Source organism: Scyliorhinus torazame, chromosome 21 (genome assembly GCF_047496885.1).
Source record: "Scyliorhinus torazame isolate Kashiwa2021f chromosome 21, sScyTor2.1, whole genome shotgun sequence".
In the NCBI taxonomy this organism is placed as follows: Eukaryota; Metazoa; Chordata; class Chondrichthyes; order Carcharhiniformes; family Scyliorhinidae; genus Scyliorhinus; species Scyliorhinus torazame.
This window is the reverse complement of record NC_092727.1, coordinates 133,973,796-133,991,789: the sequence shown is the minus strand read 5'-3', so window position 1 is coordinate 133,991,789 and position 17,994 is coordinate 133,973,796. Positions and strand designations below refer to the sequence as shown.

The 17,994-nt window shown below is 49.3% G+C and overlaps 1 protein-coding gene across 6 annotated transcripts in view; it reads right to left on the bottom strand.

Moving 5' to 3' along the window:
- LOC140398701 (histone-lysine N-methyltransferase EZH1-like) overlaps positions 1–17,994 on the bottom strand; it is a 77,588-nt gene that overhangs the window by 35,814 nt on the left and 23,780 nt on the right. For all 6 annotated transcript variants that reach the window (XR_011937538.1, XR_011937539.1, XM_072487705.1 and 3 more), the window contains 4 exons: positions 8,710–8,801; positions 8,016–8,211; positions 7,564–7,898; positions 6,585–6,679 (listed from right to left, as the gene is read on the bottom strand). Coding sequence is in view for 4 of the 6 variants with exons in the window: in XM_072487705.1 (XP_072343806.1) it covers positions 6,585–6,679; positions 7,564–7,898; positions 8,016–8,211; positions 8,710–8,801 (718 nt within the window). In the remaining 2 variants the exon portion in view is untranslated. The remainder of the gene's footprint in view (positions 1–6,584; positions 6,680–7,563; positions 7,899–8,015; positions 8,212–8,709; positions 8,802–17,994) is intronic.

The window sequence follows — 17,994 nt, the reverse complement described above, 5'->3', positions numbered from 1 at the left end:
TGTACACTTTGGTACATCCGGGAGGGGGAGTGTTACCCGGACTCTTTGTTTCAGGAGGCAGTCACATCCCGTAGATTGAGTACCTGAGATTTGGCCAGTGATCATGGACAGCAGGTGTGACTGCAGGTGAGGGTGGCAGAGGGATCCTGAATTCAGGAACGGAGGACCCTCGGCTCTCGACCTTGTCCAACAGGTAGGAGGTATCTGCTCTCTGTGTGGATGAGGAAAAGGGCTGATGCGAGGATGAGCTAGCTGATGACTGCACTGTGGTACAGGAGGCCATTCAAGCGGGAAGAGAAAAAAGACATTTGGTAGTTGTAGAAGATTCTATAATTAGGGGGACTGACCGTATCTGTTGTAAGCAGCACCTCGGACTGCACCTCCGAGAAGCCCTGCCAGGACACCATCAATCTCAGACACGCCCAGAACATGTGGATGTGATTCGGGAGCCCCCTGCGCATCGCCCAGACCAAATCCTCAACCCCCGCAAAGAATTACTCATCCTGACAACCCTCATACAAGCCCCTATCTGCCAACTTGAACTGGATGAGACTTAACCTCACAGATGAAGAAGGACGCGTTTACCCTCCGCAAGGCCTCCACCCACGTCCCAATCTGTACATATTTACCTGCCCCAATTTGTACATGCTCACCTGTGCATACTCACTTGCAGATGCTCATTTGCTCTAACCTGTATACACTCACCTGCTCGCAGTCAACCCGCAGTCTGCACACGGTCACCGTTACACGCTCACCTGTATGTGTACATGCCCACCTGCACATTCACCTGCACACACTCACCTCTACCTGCACACGCTCACCTGCACACGCTCACCTGCACACGCTCACCTGCACACGCTCACCTGCACACGCTCACCTGTACATGCTCACTTGCACAAGTTCACCTGTACATACTCACCTGCACATGTTCACCTGTACACGCTCTCCTGCACATGCTCACCATACCTGCAGACGCTCACCCGCACATCTACACCTGTACATTTTAACTTGCACATGCTCACCTGCACACGCTCATCCATATCTGCACAAGCTCACCTGTACATGCTCGCCTGTACTTGCTCACCTGCACACTCACCTCTACCTGTACATGCTCTCCTGCATATGCTCACCTGCACACACTCACCTGCACATGCACATGCTCACCTGTACATGCTCACATGCATGTGTTCACCTGTACACGCTCTCCTGCACACGCTCACCCATACCTGCACAGGCTCACCCGCACATCTATACCTGCACATTTTGAATTGAACACGCTCACCTGTCCACACTCACCTGTACCTGCACACACACACCTGCAAATATTCACCTGTACAGGCTCACCAGTACATAGAACATTGCAGCGCAGTACAGGCCCTTCGGCCCTCGATGTTGCGCCGACCTGTGAAACCACTCCAAAGCCCATCTACACTATTCCCTTATCGTCCATATGTCTATCCAATGACCATTTGAATGCCCTTAGTGTTGGCGAGTCCACTACTGTTGCAGGCAGGGCATTCCACGCCCTTACTACTCTGAGTAAAGAACCTACCTCTGACATCTGTCTTATATCTATCTCCCCTCAATTTAAAGCTATGTCCCCCTCGTGCTAGACATCACCATCCGAGGAAAAAGGCTCTCACTGTCCACCCTATCCAATCCTCTGATCTTCTTGTATGGCTCAATTAAGTCACCTCTTAACCTTCTTCTCTCTAAGGAAAACAGCCTCAAGTCCCTCAACCTTTCCTCATAAGATCGTCCCTCCATACCAGGCAACATTCTGGTAAATCTCCTCTGCACCCTTTCCAATGCTTCCACATCCTTCCTATAATGCGGCGACCAGAATTGCACGCAATACTCCAAATGCGGCCGCACCAGAGTTTTGTACAGCTGCAACATGACCTCATGGCTCCGAAACTCAATCCCTCTACCAATAAAAGCTAACACACCGTACGCCTTCTTAACAACCCTCTCAACCTGGGTGGCAACTTTCAGGGATCTATGTACATGGACACCGAGATCTGTCTGCTCATCCACACTGCCAAGAATCTTACCATTAGCCCAGTACTCTGTCTTCCTGTTATTCCTTCCAAAATGAATCACCTCACACTTTTCTGCATTAAACTCCATTTGCCACCTCTCAGCCCAGCGCTGCAGCTTATCTATGTCCCTCTGTAACTTGTAACATCCTTCCGCACTGTCCACAACTCCACCGACTTCAGTGCCATCTGCAAATTTACTCACCCATCCTTCGACGCCCTCCTCCAGGTCATTTATAAAAATGACAAACAGCAGTGGCCCCAAAACAGATCCTCGTGGTACACCACTAGTAACTGGATCCAGTCTGAACATTTCCCATCAACCACCACCCTTTGTCCTCTTCCAGCTAGCCAATTTCTGATCCAAACTGCTAAATCACCCTGAATCCCATGCCTCCGTATTTTCTGCAGTAGCCTACCGTGGGGAACCTTATCAAACGCTTTACTGAAATCCATATACACCACATCAACTGCTCTACCCTCGTCCACCTGTTTGGTCACCTTCTCAAAGAACTCAATAAGGTTTGTGAGGCACGACCTACCCTTCACAAAACCATGTTGACTATCTCTAATCAAATTATTCCTTTCCAGATGATTATACATCCTATCTCTTATAAACCTTTCCAAGATTTTGCCCACAACAGAAGTAAGGCTCACTGGTCTATAGTTACCGGGGTTGTCTCTACTCCCCTTCTTGAACAAGGGGACAACATTTGCTATCCTCCAGTCTTCTGGCACTATTCCTGTAGACAAAGATGACTTAAAGATCAAAGCCAAAGGCTCAGCAATCTCCTCCCTAGCTTCCCATAGAATCTTAGGATAAATCCCATCCGGCCCAGGGGACCTATCTATTTTCACACTTTCCAGAATTGCTAACACCTCCCCCTTATGAACCTCAAGCCCTTCTAGTCTAGTAGCCTGAATCTCAGTATTCTCCTCGACAACATTGTCTTTTTCCTGTGTGAATACTGACGAAAAATATTCATTTAGCACCTCTCCTATCTCCTCGAACTCCACGCACAACTTCCCACTACTGTCCTTGACTGGCCCTACTCTTACCCTAGTCATTCTTTTATTCCTGACATATCTATAGAAAGCTTTAGGGTTATCCTTGATTCTACCTGCCAAAGACTTCTCATGTCCCCTCCTGGCTCTTCTTAGCTCTCTCTTTAGGTCCTTCCTAGCTAACTTGTAACTCTCGAGCGCCCTAATTGAACCTTCATGTCTCATCTTTACATAAGCCTCCTTCTTCCTCTTGACAAGTGTTTCGACTGCTTTAGTAAACCACGGTTCCCTTGCTCGACCACTTCCTCGCTGCCTGACAGGTACATACTTATCAAGGACACGCAGTAGCTGTTCCTTGAACAAGCTCCACATTTCCAATGTGTCCATCCCCTGCAGTTTTCCTCTCCATCCGATGCATCTTAAGTCTTGCCTCATCGCATCATAATTGCCTTTCCCCCAGATATAACTCTTGCCCTGCAGTATATACCTATCCCTTTCCATCACTAAAGTAAACGTAATAGAATTGTGGTCACTATCACCAAAGTGTTCACCTACCTCCAAATCTAACACCTGTCCTGGTTCATTACCCAGTACCAAATCCAATATGGTCTTGCCTCTCGTTGGCCTATCTACATACTGTGTCAGGAAACCCTCCTGCACACATTGGACAAAATCGGACCCATCTAAAGTACTCGAACTATAGCGTTTCCAGTCAATATTTGGAAAGTTAAAGTCCCCCATAACAACTACCCTGTTGCTTTCGCTCCTATCCAGAATCATCTTTGCAATCCTTTCCTCTACATCTCTGGAACTTTTCGGAGGCCTATAGAAAACCCCTAACAGGGTGACCTCTCCTTTCCTGTTTCTATCCTCAGCCCATACTACCTCAGTAGACGAGTCCTCATCAAACGTCCTTTCTGCCACCGTAATACTGTCCTTGACTAACAATGCCACCCCTCCCCCTCTTTTACCACCTTCCCTGAGCTTACTGAAATATCTAAACCCCGGCACCTGCAACAACCATTCCTGTCCCTGCTCTATCCATGTCTCCGAAATGGCCACAACATCGAAGTCCCAGGTACCAACCCATGCCGCAAGTTCACCCACCTTATTCCGGATGCTCCTGGCATTGAAGAAGACACACTTTAAACCACCTTCCTGCCTGTCGGTACACTCCTGCAACTGTGAAACCTTACTCATGACCTCACTACTCTCAACCTCCTGTATACTGGAGCTACAATTCAGGTTCCCAAGCCCCTGCTGAACTAGTTTAAACCCTCCCGAAGAGCATTAGTAAATTTCCCCCCCAGGATATTGGTACCCCTCTGGTCCAGGTGTAGACCATCCCGTTTGTAGAGGTCCCACCGACCCCAGAATGAGCCCCAATTATCCAGAAATCTGAAACCCTCCCTCCTGCACCATCCCTGTAGCCACGTGTTCAACTCCTCTCTCTCCTTATTCCTCGTCTCGCTATCACGTGGCACGGGTAACAACCCAGAGATAATAACTCTGTTTGTCCTAGATCTAAGTTTCCACCCTAGCTCCCTGAATTCCTGCCTTACATCCCTATCTCTTTTTCTACCTATGTCGTTGGTGCCTATATGGACCACGACTTGGGGCTGCTCCCCCTCCCCCTTAAGGATCCGGAAAACACGATCCGAGACATCACGGACCCTGGAACCTGGGAGGCAACACACCAACCGCGAGTCTCTCTCATTCCCACAGAATCTCCTATCTATCCCCCTGACTATGGAGTCTCCAATGACTAATGCTCTACTCCTCCCCCCCTTCCCTTCTGAGCAACAGGGACAGACTCTGTGCCAGAGACCTGTACCCCATGGCTTACCCCTGGTAAGCCCCCCCCCCCCCAACAGTATCCAAAGCGGTATACTTGTTACTAAGGGGAACGACCACAGGGGATCCCTGTACTGACTGCTTTCTCCCAGACCCTCTCACCGTCACCCATCTATCGTTATTCTTCTGAGTAACTACATCCCTGAAGCTTCTATCTACGCCCACCTCTGCTTCCCCAATGATCCGAAGTTCATCCAGCTCCAGCTCCAGTTCCCTAACGCGGTTTCTGAGGAGCTTGAGATGGGTGCACTTCCCACAGATGAAATCAGCAGGGACACATGCTCAGCTGCACATGCTCACCTATACATGCTCATCTGCACATGCTCACCTGCACACGCTCATCCATATCTGCACACACTCACCTGTACATGTTCACCTGCACATGCTCACCTGCACACGCTCATCCGTATCTGCACATGCTCACCTGTACATGCTCATCTGTACATGCTCACCTGTACATGCTCATCCATATCTGCACACACTCACCTGTACATGTTCACCTGCACATGCTCACCTGCACACGCTCATCCGTATCTGCACATGCTCACCTGTACATGCTCATCTGTACATGATCACCTGTACACGCTCATCCATATCTGTACATGCTCACCTGCACACACACACCTGCACATGTTAACCTGTACATGCTCACCTGTATGTGTACATGCCAGCCTGCACACGCTCACTTGCACACTCACCTGTACCTGCACACGCTCTCCTGCATATGCTCTCCTGCATATGCTCACCTGCACATGCTCCCCTGCATATGCTCACCTGCACACGCTCACCTGTACCTGTACACGCTCACCTGTACCTGTACACGCTCACCTTCACACTCACCTGTACCTGCAAATGCCCACCTGTACATGCTCACCTGTACACGCTCACCTGCACACGCTCACCTGCACACGCTCACGCTTACCTGCACATGCTCACCTGCACATTTTAACTTGCACACGCTCACCTGTACAGACTCACCTGTACCTGCTCACCTGCAAACACTCACCTGCACTCACCTGTAGATGCTCACCTGCACACGCTCATCCATATCTGCACACGCTCACCTGTACATGCTCACCTGCACACACTCACCTGTACATGCTTACCTGCACACACTCACCTGCGCCCGCTCACCTGTATATGCTCACCTATATCTGTACACGCTCACCTGCACATGCTCACCTGTGCATGCTTACCTGCACACACTCATCTGTACATGCTCACCTGTACACGCTCACCTGTATATGCTCACCTATATCTGTACACGCTCACCTGTACATGCTTACCTGCACACGCTCACCTGTACATGCTCACCTGCACACTCACCTGTACATGCTCACCTGCACACGCTCACCTGTATTTGCACACATTCACCTGTACATTCTCACCTGTACCTGCACACACTCACCTGCACACACTCACCTGCACACACTCACCTGCACACACTCACCTGCACACACTCACCTGCACACGCTCACCTGTACCTGCTCACCTGTACCTGCTCACCTGCACATGCTCACCTGCACACGCTCACCTGTACACGCTCACCTGTACACGCTCACCTGTATATGCTCACCTGCACACACTCACCTGTATCTGCACACATTCACCTCTACATGCTCATCTGTACCTGTACACGCTCACCTGCACACGCTCACCTGCACATGCTCACCTGTACATGCTCACCTGTGCTTTCTCTTTTTTTTTGGTGGAGACAGGACCTGGTCATCGGTAGGCACCTTGTGAATGATGGAAGATTCCTTCACTGCAAACTCATACACCTGAAGAGAGGACACAGGATTTGTTTAGCCTCAGGCTGCTCTTTCAGAGGGTCAGTGGAATCTTGATGGGCCGAATGGCCTCCTTCAGCACTGTAAGGATTCTATGGTTCTTGGTTTAAACGTGGATCGCAACAAGTCGATCCTCTCCCGCCCTATTTTCTTACCATTTTAAGTTGTCATTCATCCTCACCAGTTAGACAACATACTGTGTGGATCTCTTCATCCTTTGGAAGTAAGATTGAACGTGTCCCAATTACTGAATCCCCAACAACTATCACATTACACTCTCTGACTCTTCCCCTCACTTCGGACTTCTCACTGCTCCAAAGTGACGTGGTCCACATTCCGTCCCTTGATAGTCTTTATCCTCACACCACAGGGACAAGGCACATCGGAGCAGTGCTTTGGGATCAGTTTCTCTGATTCTCATCTGTACGTTACTGGTCACACCGTCCCCAGTCTTTACCTGCAGCCTCCGACTCGACGTGACCAAAATCTGGAGCAAACTGTCCAGGAACTCCTCCCTCTCCCTCATGCATCAGAGTCTCTCCAACTCGCAGTAGCTCCAATGGATCTGAGCCAGGGAGATTGGGGATGAGGACTGTAGCTGTGGTCACCGTGGACAATCTCACTATTCACAAACTCCCACATACTGCAGTCGAGACACACTTGCTCTAACACATCTTAACCTGGATTAGTTATAAATACGTTTTTGTCTGTTTTAACAAAAACACTGAATTTTAAATGCTTATTGTCTCAAGTAAATTGCACAAACTATCATCTGTATTAAAAGTAGCATCTTCCCCTCTGCACTAAATTCTCAACTGGCGTAACAGTCACGCTGTGTATTAAAGCTCAGTAACTGTTGTGGAAACACTGCCCACCTGTCTGCAACACTTGGTTTTGATCAGTTTAGCAATGGCACAGAAGTTGTTGAAATATGTTCCATGCAAGACCCGGAACAGTGATTCCTCGGCGCTGATCCAGGTCACATGCTCTGGGATTGCACTGTACTCATCCAATTCAGGACCCTCGCTCTGCCAGGGGGTCTCGCTCTGCACGGGGGTCTCGCTCTGCACGGGGGTCTCGCTCTGCACGGGGGTCTCGCTCTGCACGGGGGTCTCGCTCTGCCCGTCACAGACATCATCTGCCTCACAGCGTCCAGCCATTGGCTTTAGTTTGACCGGTGTTTGACTCCGGGAACTTCCCTCTGACAAATCTGGAACACAAACACTGATTGAGTTACTGGGTGGAACTGATGGAGGGGTTCAGTGGGTTTACTGGGGGTGGGGGGGGCGGTGAATGGGGGGGTTGGGAGGTTTGGTTAATGACCTACCTGAAAAGCTCTGGGAGTTTTCGCCACTGCATTCCCGATCACTGTCACCATCTTTCATCTCACTGGCTGCAATGGAGGAGGCGCTGGGCTGGTTCCAGTTACTATGGTGATGTTTTCTGCGCCGTCCTGCGCTTCGTTTTGCTCGTGTTTTATTTTGAATGGTGGACAGAGAGGCAGAAAACTCTTTGGCTCCATCCTGTGTCCAAGAATAGGGAAGAAATCAGGATCAGTATCGACCACAAACTCCACATCATAACCAGGCAGCAACTCAGCAAACCCAACAGGAGAGAGGGCTCCAGTATTAATACTTCTCTTCTACCCTTCCCTGAAACGCCCCTCTGCCTCATTCTCCTGCCCCCCCCCTCCCTTCTCTCCAACCTATCCTCCTGCCCTCTCCTCCCCCCTCTCCTCAGCTTTCTCCCTTTCCTTTTCACTCCTTCATTCCTCTGCACACCTCTCTCCTCCTTTCCCCTCCCCTTCCTCCTCTCTTTCCTTCACTCCCCTCCCCATCTTTCCTGCGCACCTTTCCCCTCCTCCACCCTTGCCAAATAATGCACCCCAAAACTGACAGACTGGGAGGGACGACACCACCTGTGACCATGGAGTGACCGGCTCCAGAAACCTGAAAGAATGGACAGTGACCTTGTATTTGCCCAGATTAACTCCCAGTGTATAAAATAAAATCTTTCCTCACCAGCAGCATAAAGCAGTCCGTCCCGCAGGGTGTTGTTTCCACCAATATCTCTTTATTTTTCCGTTTATACATATTTGGTGTGGCATGAAAAGCTGCAAAAGTAAGAACCAAGTTGTATCAAATCTAGCATTGAGCACAGGCCCTGTACAACAGACAAACACAGACTGACAATGCACTCAGACTGGTAACTAAACCGTGGCAGCAAACCCGTGATAGACACAGCAGTCATGTGACAAAAGGATCTGATTTGAGCTCTGCCGTCCTGCCACATCCAGCTGTGAATGGTGGTGGACAATTAAACAACTCACTGGAGGAGGAGACTCCACAAATATCCCCATCCTCAATGATGGAGGAGCCCAGCACATCTGTGCAAAAGACATGGTTGATCTATCTCAGCCTCCGCTGGGGGTCACCGTGGTCTCACTGGATGCTGTCATCAGGAACCACAAAAAACAGGATAATTCTAACCTGGCCACCTGCCACTCCATCAGTCCACTCTCAGTCATCAGTAAAGTGAGGCAAGGTGTCACTGACAATGCTATCAAACAGCACATACACAACAACCTGCTGACAGACACTCCGCTTGGGATCAGCCAGGGTCACTCCGCTCCTGACTTCATTACAGCCTTAGTTCAAACACGGGCAAAAGAGGTGAATTCAAGAAGTGAGGTTAGAGTAATCAAGGCAGAATTGCCCGCCGCCAATCCCAATTTAACAATTCTCCGCCGCACCGGGGACCCCGTTACTGGAGGCGGAGAATCCAGACCCTTATCTTTAAATTGTGACCCCCGCACATTTGGGATTCTCTCACTAGTAGAAACATTCTTTTCACATCCACCCTGTCAAGTCCCCACAGGATCTCATGTGTTTTACTCAAGTCACCTTTTACTCTTCGAAACTCCAGTGGATACAAGCCCAGTCTCTCCAACCTCTCCTCAGAACACAATTCCCGTTCAAGCTATGAGTCTGCTAAACCTTCTCTGAACAGTTTCAAACGCATTTACTTCCCTCCTTAAATAAGGTGACCAATGAATAGAATAGAATAGAAAATACAGCACAGAACAGGCCCTTCGGCCCACGATGTTGTGCCGAACCTTTGTCCTAGATTAATCATAGATTATCATTGAATTTACAGTGCAGAAGGAGGCCATTCGGCCTTTTGAGTCTGCACCGGCTCTTGGAAAGAGCACCCTACCCAAACTCAACACCTTCACCCAACACCAAGGTCAATTTGGACATTAAGGGCAATTTATCATTGGCCAATTCACCTAACCTGCACATCTTTGGATTGTGGGAGGAAACCGGAGCACCCGGAGGAAACCCACGCAGACACGGGGAGGACGTGCAGACTCCGCACAGTCAGTGACCCAAGCCGGAATCGAACCTGGGACCCTGGAGCTGTGAAGCAATTGTGCTATCCACAATGCTACCGTGCTGCCCTTGAGAACAAATAAATCTACACTATATCATTTAACCGTAATCCATGTACCTATCCAATAGCTGCTTGAAGGTCCCTAATGTTTCCGACTCAACTACTTCCACAGGCAGTGCGTTCCATGCCCCCACTACTCTCTGGGTAAAGAACCTACCTCTGATATCCCTCCTATATCTTCCACCTTTCACCTTAAATTTATGTCCCCTTGTAATGGTTTGTTCCACCCGGGGAAAAAGTCTCTGACTGTCTACTCTATCTAGTCCCCTGATCATCTTATAAACCTCTATCAAGTCGCCCCTCATCCTCCTCCGTTCTAATGAGAAAAGGCCTAGCACCCTCAACCTTTCCTCGTAAGACCTACTCTCCATTCCAGGCAACATCCTGGTAAATCTTCTTTGCACCTTTTCCAAAGCTTCCACATCCTTCCTAAAATGAGGCGACCAGAACTGTACACAGTACTCCAAATGTGGCCTTACCAAAGTTTTGTACAGCTGCATCATCACCTCACGGCTCTTAAATTCAATCCCTCTGTTAATGAACGCGAGCACACCATAGGCCTTCTTCACAGCTCTATCCACTTGAGTGGCAACTTTCAAAGATGTATGAACATAGACCCCAAGATCTCTCTGCTCCTCCACATTGCCAAGAACTCTACCGTTAACCCTGTATTCCGCATTCATATTTGTCCTTCCAAAATGGACAACCTCACACTTTTCAGGGTTAAACTCCATCTGCCACTTCTCAGCCCAGCTCTGCATCCTATCTATGTCTCTTTGCAGCCGACAACAGCCCTCCTTACTATCCACAACTCCACCAATCTTCGTATCATCTGCAAATTTACTGACCCACCCTTCAACTCCCTCATCCAAGTCATTAATGAAAATCACAAACAGCAGAGGACCCAGAACTGATCCCTGCGGTACGCCACTGGTAACTGGGATCCAGGCTGAATATTTGCCATCCACCACCACTCTCTGACTTCTATCGGTTAGCCAGTTCGTTATCCAACTGGCCAAATTTCCCACTATCCCATGCCTCCTTACTTTCTGCATAAGCCTACCATGGGGAACTTTATCAAATGCCTTACTAAAATCCATGTACACTACATCCACTGCTTTACCTTCATCCACATGCTTGGTCACCTCCTCAAAGAATTCAATAAGATTTGTAAGGCAAGACCTACCCCTCACAAATCCGTGCTGACTATCCCTAATCAAGCAGTGTCTTTCCAGATGCTCAGAAATCCTATCCTTCAGTACCCTTTCCATTACTTTGCCTACCACCGAAGTAAGACTAACTGGCCTGTAATTCCCAGGGTTATCCCTAGTCCCTTTTTTGAACAGGGGCACAACATTCGCCACTCTCCAATCCCCTGGTACCACCCCTGTTGACAGTGAGGACGAAAAGATCATTGCCAACGGCTCTGCAATTTCATCTCTTGCTTCCCATAGAATCCTTGGATATATCCCGTCAGGCCCGGGGGACTTGTCTATCCTCAAGTTTTTCAAAATGCCCAACACATCTTCCTTCCTAACAAGTATTTCCTCGAGCTTACCAATCTGTTTCACACTGTCCTCTCCAACAATATCGCCCCTCTCATTTGTAAATACAGAAGAAAAGTACTCGTTCAAGACCTCTCCTATCTCTTCAGACTCAATACACAATCTCCCGCTACTGTCCTTGATCGGACCTACCCTCGCTCTAGTCATTCTCATATTTCTCACATATGTGTAAAAGGCCTTGGGGTTTTCCTTGATCCTACCCGCCAAAGATTGTTCATGCCCTCTCTTAGCTCTCCTAATCCCTTTCTTCAGTTCCCTCCTGGCTATCTTGTATCCCTCCAATGCCCTGTCTGAACCTTGTTTCCTCAGCCTTACATAAGTCACCTTTTTCCTCTTAACAAGACATTCAACATCTCTTGTCAACCATGGTTCCCTCACTCGACCATCTCTTCCCTGCCTGACAGGGACATACATATCAAGGACACGTAGCACCTGTTCCTTGAACAAGTTCCACATTTCATTTGTGTCCTTCCCTGACAGCCTATGTTCCCAACTTATGCACTTCAATTCTTGTCTGACAACATCGTATTTACCCTTCCCCCAATTGTAAACCTTGCCCTGTTGCACGTACCTATCCCTCTCCATTACTAAAGTGAAAGTCACAGAATTGTGGTCACTATCTCCAAAATGCTCCCCCACTAACAAATCTATCACTTGCCCTGGCTCATTACCCAGTACTAAATCCAATATTGCCCCTCCTCTGGTCGGACAATCTACATACTGCGTTAGAAAAGCTTCCTGGACACACTGCACAAACACCATCCCATCCAAACTATTTGATCTAAAGAGTTTCCACTCAATATTTGGGAAGTTAAAGTCGCCCATGACTACTACCCTATGACTTCTGCACCTATGAATGCTGTACACAATACTCCAGATATAGTCTCACCAGTTCCTTTGATAATTGAAGAGTAAACTCCCTACTTTTGTACTCAATTCCCCTCACAATAATGATACAATTCTACTGGTTTTCCCAATTACTTGCTGTACCTCCATACTAACATTTTGCGATTCATGTACAAAAGACACCCAGATCCCTCTACCATCTCAGAGCTTTGCAATCTCTCACCATAAGTTTATTTTTTATTCTTCCTGCCAAATGGACAATTTCACATTTTCCCACCTTATACTCTATTTGCTGGGACTTTTCCCACTTACTTAACCAATCTCTCCCTTTGTAGCCTTCTTATATCCTCTTCACAATTTACTCTCCTATCTTTGTGTCATCAGCAAATTTAGCAACAATCCCCTCATCCAAGTCATTTTATAAATTGTAAAAAGTTGAGTCCCCAGCCCTGCTCCGTGTCCCACCCCTCGTCACATCCTGCCAACCAGAACATGACCCATTAATGCCAACTCCCTGCTTCCTGTGAGTTAGCCAATCTTCAATTCGTGCCAGTGTGTTACCCCCTACACTATCAGCTGTTATTTGTGCAATAACATTGATGTGGCACCTTATTAAAACGGCTTCTATAAATCTAAGTATATCCACCGGTTCCCCTTTATTCACAACACCTGTTACTTCTTCAAAGAACTCCAATAAATTGGTAAACAAGATGACCTTTCACAAAACCATACTGGCTCTGCTCGATCTAAGGGCTTGGCTAAAAACAATTTTAAAAAAATTTTAGGGTACCCAATTATTTTTTTTTCCAATTAAGAGGCAATTTAGTGTGGCCAATCCACCTACTCTGCACATCTTTGTGTTGTGGGGGCGAAACCCACGCAGACACGGGGAGAATGTGCAAACTCCACACGGGCAGTGACCCAGAGCCGGGATCGAACCCGGGTCCTCTGCGCCGTGAGGTAGCTGTGCTAACCACTGTGCCGCCCGTGCTAACAAGGAATTTAATAATAGTTTCCAACATTTTCCACATGTCAGATATTAAGTTCACTGGCCTGTAATTTTCTGCTTTCTGTTCCCTCTCGTTTTGAATAAAGGAATTACATTCATATGTGAGAGAGTGTGCATGCGTGTGTGGGAGAGCGCATGTATGTGAGAGGGTGTGTGAGAGAGGGCTATGTGCGTGTGTGTGTGTGCGCGTGTGCAAGAGAATGTGTGTGTGACAGAGTGCATGCATGTGTCTGAAAGAGTGCAAATGTCTGAGTGCGTGAGTTGTGTGAGAGAATGCCCGTGTGTGTGCATGTGTGTGTACATGTGTGTGTTTGTGCATGTATATGTGCGTGCGTATGTACATCTGTCTCACTCCCAGGGCGCGATCTTATCAAAAGGGAACACAGTCCCCGAGCGAGTGCATTTAGTCGCGTGTTTCCCGGGACTCGCGGTGCCAAGAAACAATGACTATTCAAGGCCACTCGTGTTGAATAAGGGGCCGGAACGGGGAACACGTGGCTGAGACTGCACAGAACCCCCATCTCCCAACACAGAACCCCCATCTCCCAGGCCCTGCAAAGAATCCCCAACCTTCCCCTCCCAGCCCGAATGCAGCATGGGAGGGTCCGCCGCCTCCCCCGCCGCCCCGCCCCCCGGCCGCCCAGCCCCCTCCTCCCGCCCCCCCCGGCACCCGCAACAAAGGTGCCCCGAGGGTCCCCCCCACCACCCCCCAAAGCCTCAGGTACCTCGGGAATCTGCACATTAGAGTAAGGTTAGCGGGCGACACGGTGACGCAGTGGCTAGCACTGCTGCCTCACGGAGCCGAGGACCCGGGTTCGATCCCGGCCTCGGGTCACTGTCCGTGTGGAGTTTGCACATTCTTCCACTATCTACGTGGGTCTCACCCCCACAACCGAAATATGTGCAGGCTAGGTGGATTGGCCACGCTAAATTGCATCTTAATTTGAAAAAATAATTGGATACTCTTAAATTTATTTAACTTAAAGAAGAGTAAGGCTAACGATCTCGCTGTAATATGCAGATTTGCTAAAAAGTAATCCCACCCTATGTGGGCAATCCTTGCGTTGAATCTCGGGAGGCGTTGTGAGCCTGGGAATGGGGTCTCCCGGCTTTCACCGGCCACGATTCGTCGCGGAGAGCTGCTTTTCCGGAGCAGCGCGGGTGGAAGATCGTGCCCCCCCCCTGCCCCCCACACCAACACAGACTCTCACCCTCTCTCACAGTTGGAGGGGATGAGTGAGGGAGCCGGACACACACTCACTTTCTAACACATTAATGGCCAGATTTCCTTTACTCTTTTTTAAATTATCAACATATTGCTTACTTTTTGCTCAGCAGATTGATTCCTCTGTTCATACCGCCATTGAAAAGAAAATCATGTTCAATATTGTGCAAACCGTATCTTTCTGAAGTTTGTTCATTGGCCCCTTGATTGAGAAATTCCACTCCCCCCCGCACCGAAACACAAGGTTAGACAAGCCTGACCTAGAAGGATAGCAGACACACGTGAACATCACCACCCACAGATCGCCCCTCCAGCCACACACCATCCCGACTTGGAAATATAACACCGTTCCTTCAGTGCCGCTGCGTTAGAATCCTGGCACTGTGGGTGTACCCACACCTCGGACTGCCACGGTTCCAGAAGACAGCTCACCACCTTCTCAGGGGCAATTAGGGATGGGCAGCAAAGGCTGGCCTGACCAGTGATGTACACCCGTGTGAAAGAGTTTTAAAAATTGCCACAGTTTTGCCCATTCATTTAATCTTTGTTAATATCTTTGAAATTTTACACTTCCATTTTCAGCACAATATTGTCCAACATTCTGTGACCAGCAGACATGAGCAGGTAGCTGGAAATGTCATTATGTTAATAGAAAGGATGATTAGTTGGGGTCCCGACACAGATCCTGTGGGACAGGATCCTGCCCATTAGTGCTCCTCTCCTTGTTTTTCATTCACTGATGGGAAGTGCCATGATTTTCTACATTCCTGTTAACTTGCTGACACCCAGATTCAATAACAGTTCCCTTCGAGCATGCTGACCTCCACTGACCTCTGCTGTAAATACTGAGGCAAAGTAATTGCTCAGCAAATCCACCCTTTCCTTATTTTGGTCAACAATATCACGGTTAACAGTTTCGACTCCTGCTCACTCGGATTTTTGTGTGAAGGTTTATGTGGTGATTTTGAAACTATTTGCCAACCTCTTTTCAGGTGACCGTTCTGTACCTCAAACTCTCTCTGTTTTGCCAACCTTCCTTTCACCAACAACTGTACTACTTTCTGTGTTTCTGCTTTTTCTCCTGTTATCTCTTCGCACTCTAATTGTCTACGGCTGACCTTTCACACAATGTGAACTCTTGCCCTTTCCGTTCTCAAACGAGTTCTAGGTCACATTAAATTCCCTTTTTAAACATCTTCAATTGTTCTGCTGTCATTTTGTCCATTCCAGCAGTTTACTGTGGACAGTCTGTGTCAAAATCAGCTTTACATAAATCTAGAATTTTAATAACAGAAACTGAAAATGCGATTCTCCGCCTCCGCTGGGCCGAGTTCCCGGGGGGACGGCTCACTTGTGCTTTTAAAAATCGAGAAACCGGCGCGGCGGCTGCTGAGGGAGAGGGGGTTCAGAAAGTGTCCAACATCACCATAGTTTGCTGACAATAATGCCGCTGGCCGGAGGGGGGGTTTCTGCCAGGGCCAGGGGGAGTAGTGGGGGGGGGCAGGGGGCAGGAGGTGGGCTGTGGGGTCGGGGTGGACGGGCACGGAGCACCATTGCCGCAGCCGGAAAGGCAGCCATGCAGCTGTGCACGCCGCTGACAGCCCACTGGGAACTCAGGGTCACGGATCGTATAGGTTGCCCCCCCAAGGCCACCCTCCCTGGGTGCCCTCTGGCCCCAGCCGACCCATCAGCAGGACGGGCGGGCTCCAGCACAGCCAGTGCCATCTTGTTGGCTGGGATGAGTGTGTGTGGGGAGTGTAATGTGTGTGTGCGGCTGGGATGAGTGTGTGTGGGGAGTGTAATGTGTGTGTGCGGCTGCGGTGAGTGTGTGTGGGGAGTGTAATGTGTGTGTGCGGCTGGGATGAGTGTGTGTGGGGAGTGTAATGTGTGTGTGCGGCTGGGATGAGTGTGTGTGGGGAGTGTAATGTGTGTGTGCGGCTGGGATGAGTGTGTGTGGGGAGTGTAATGTGTGTGTGCGGCTGGGATGAGTGTGTGTGGGGAGTGTAATGTGTGTGTTCGGCTGGGATGAGTGTGTGTGGGGAGTGTAATGCGTGTGTGCGGCTGTGATGAGTGTGTGTGGGGAGTGTAATGTGTGTGTGCGGCTGGGATGAGTGTGTGTGGGGAGTGTAACGTGTGTGTGGCTGGGATGAGTGTGTGTGGGGGAGTGTAATGTGTGTGTGCGGCTGGGATGAGTGTGTGTGGGGAGTGTAATGCGTGTGTGCGGCTGGGATGAGTGTGTGTGGGGAGTGTAATGTGTGTGTGCGGCTGGGATGAGTGTGTGTGGGGAGTGTAATGTGTGTGTGCGGCTGGGATGAGTGTGTGTGGGGTGTGTAATGTGTGTGTGTGGCTGGGATGAGTGTGTGTGGGGTGTGTAATGTGTGTGTGCGGCTGGGATGAGTGTGTGTGGGGAGTGCAGTGTGTGTGTGTGGCTGGGATGAGTGTGTGTGGGGTGTGTAATGTGTGTGTGCGGCTGGGATGAGTGTGTGTGGGGTGTGTAATGTGTGTGTGCGGCTGGGATGAGTGTGTGTGGGGAGTGCAGTGTGTGTGCGGCTGGGATGAGTGTGTGGGGAGTGTAATGTGTGTGTGTGGCTGGGATGAGTGTGTGTGGGGTGTGTAATGTGTGTGTGCGGCTGGGATGAGTGTGTGTGGGGAGTGCAGTGTGTGTGCGGCTGGGATGAGTGTGTGGGGAGTGTAATGTGTGTGTGCGGCTGGGATGAGTGTGTGTGGGGAGTGCAGTGTGTGTGCGGCTGGGATGAGTGTGTGTGGGGAGTGTAATGTGTGTGTGCGGCTGGGATGAGTGTGTGTGGGGAGTGCAGTGTGTGTGCGGCTGGGATGAGTGTGTGGGGAGTGTAATGTGTATCTGCGGCTGCAGCTTGTCAGCCTCCCGAGTGTCAATCACGGACCCAGCGAAGCCAGCACCGTTTCTCATTGGAATCGAACGTGTTCTACGCGGTGCCAGTGCTAGACCCTCAACGGTAGCGCAATCGGTCCAGGTTCGGCGCCAGTTTTGCCGTCATGAAAGTCCACAAATTCTGCTCCAGCAAGAACACTTAGTCTCAGAAATGGAGAATCCAGCCCTCTCGGTCTGTGCAAGGTGCAATTAAGATGTCGTAAAAGTGGGATGATCATTCATTTGAACATTGTTTACCTATATAAGACCTAATAGACTTTTGTTCGGATTGCTAAAGATTTTCTGGAGAGTAGATAA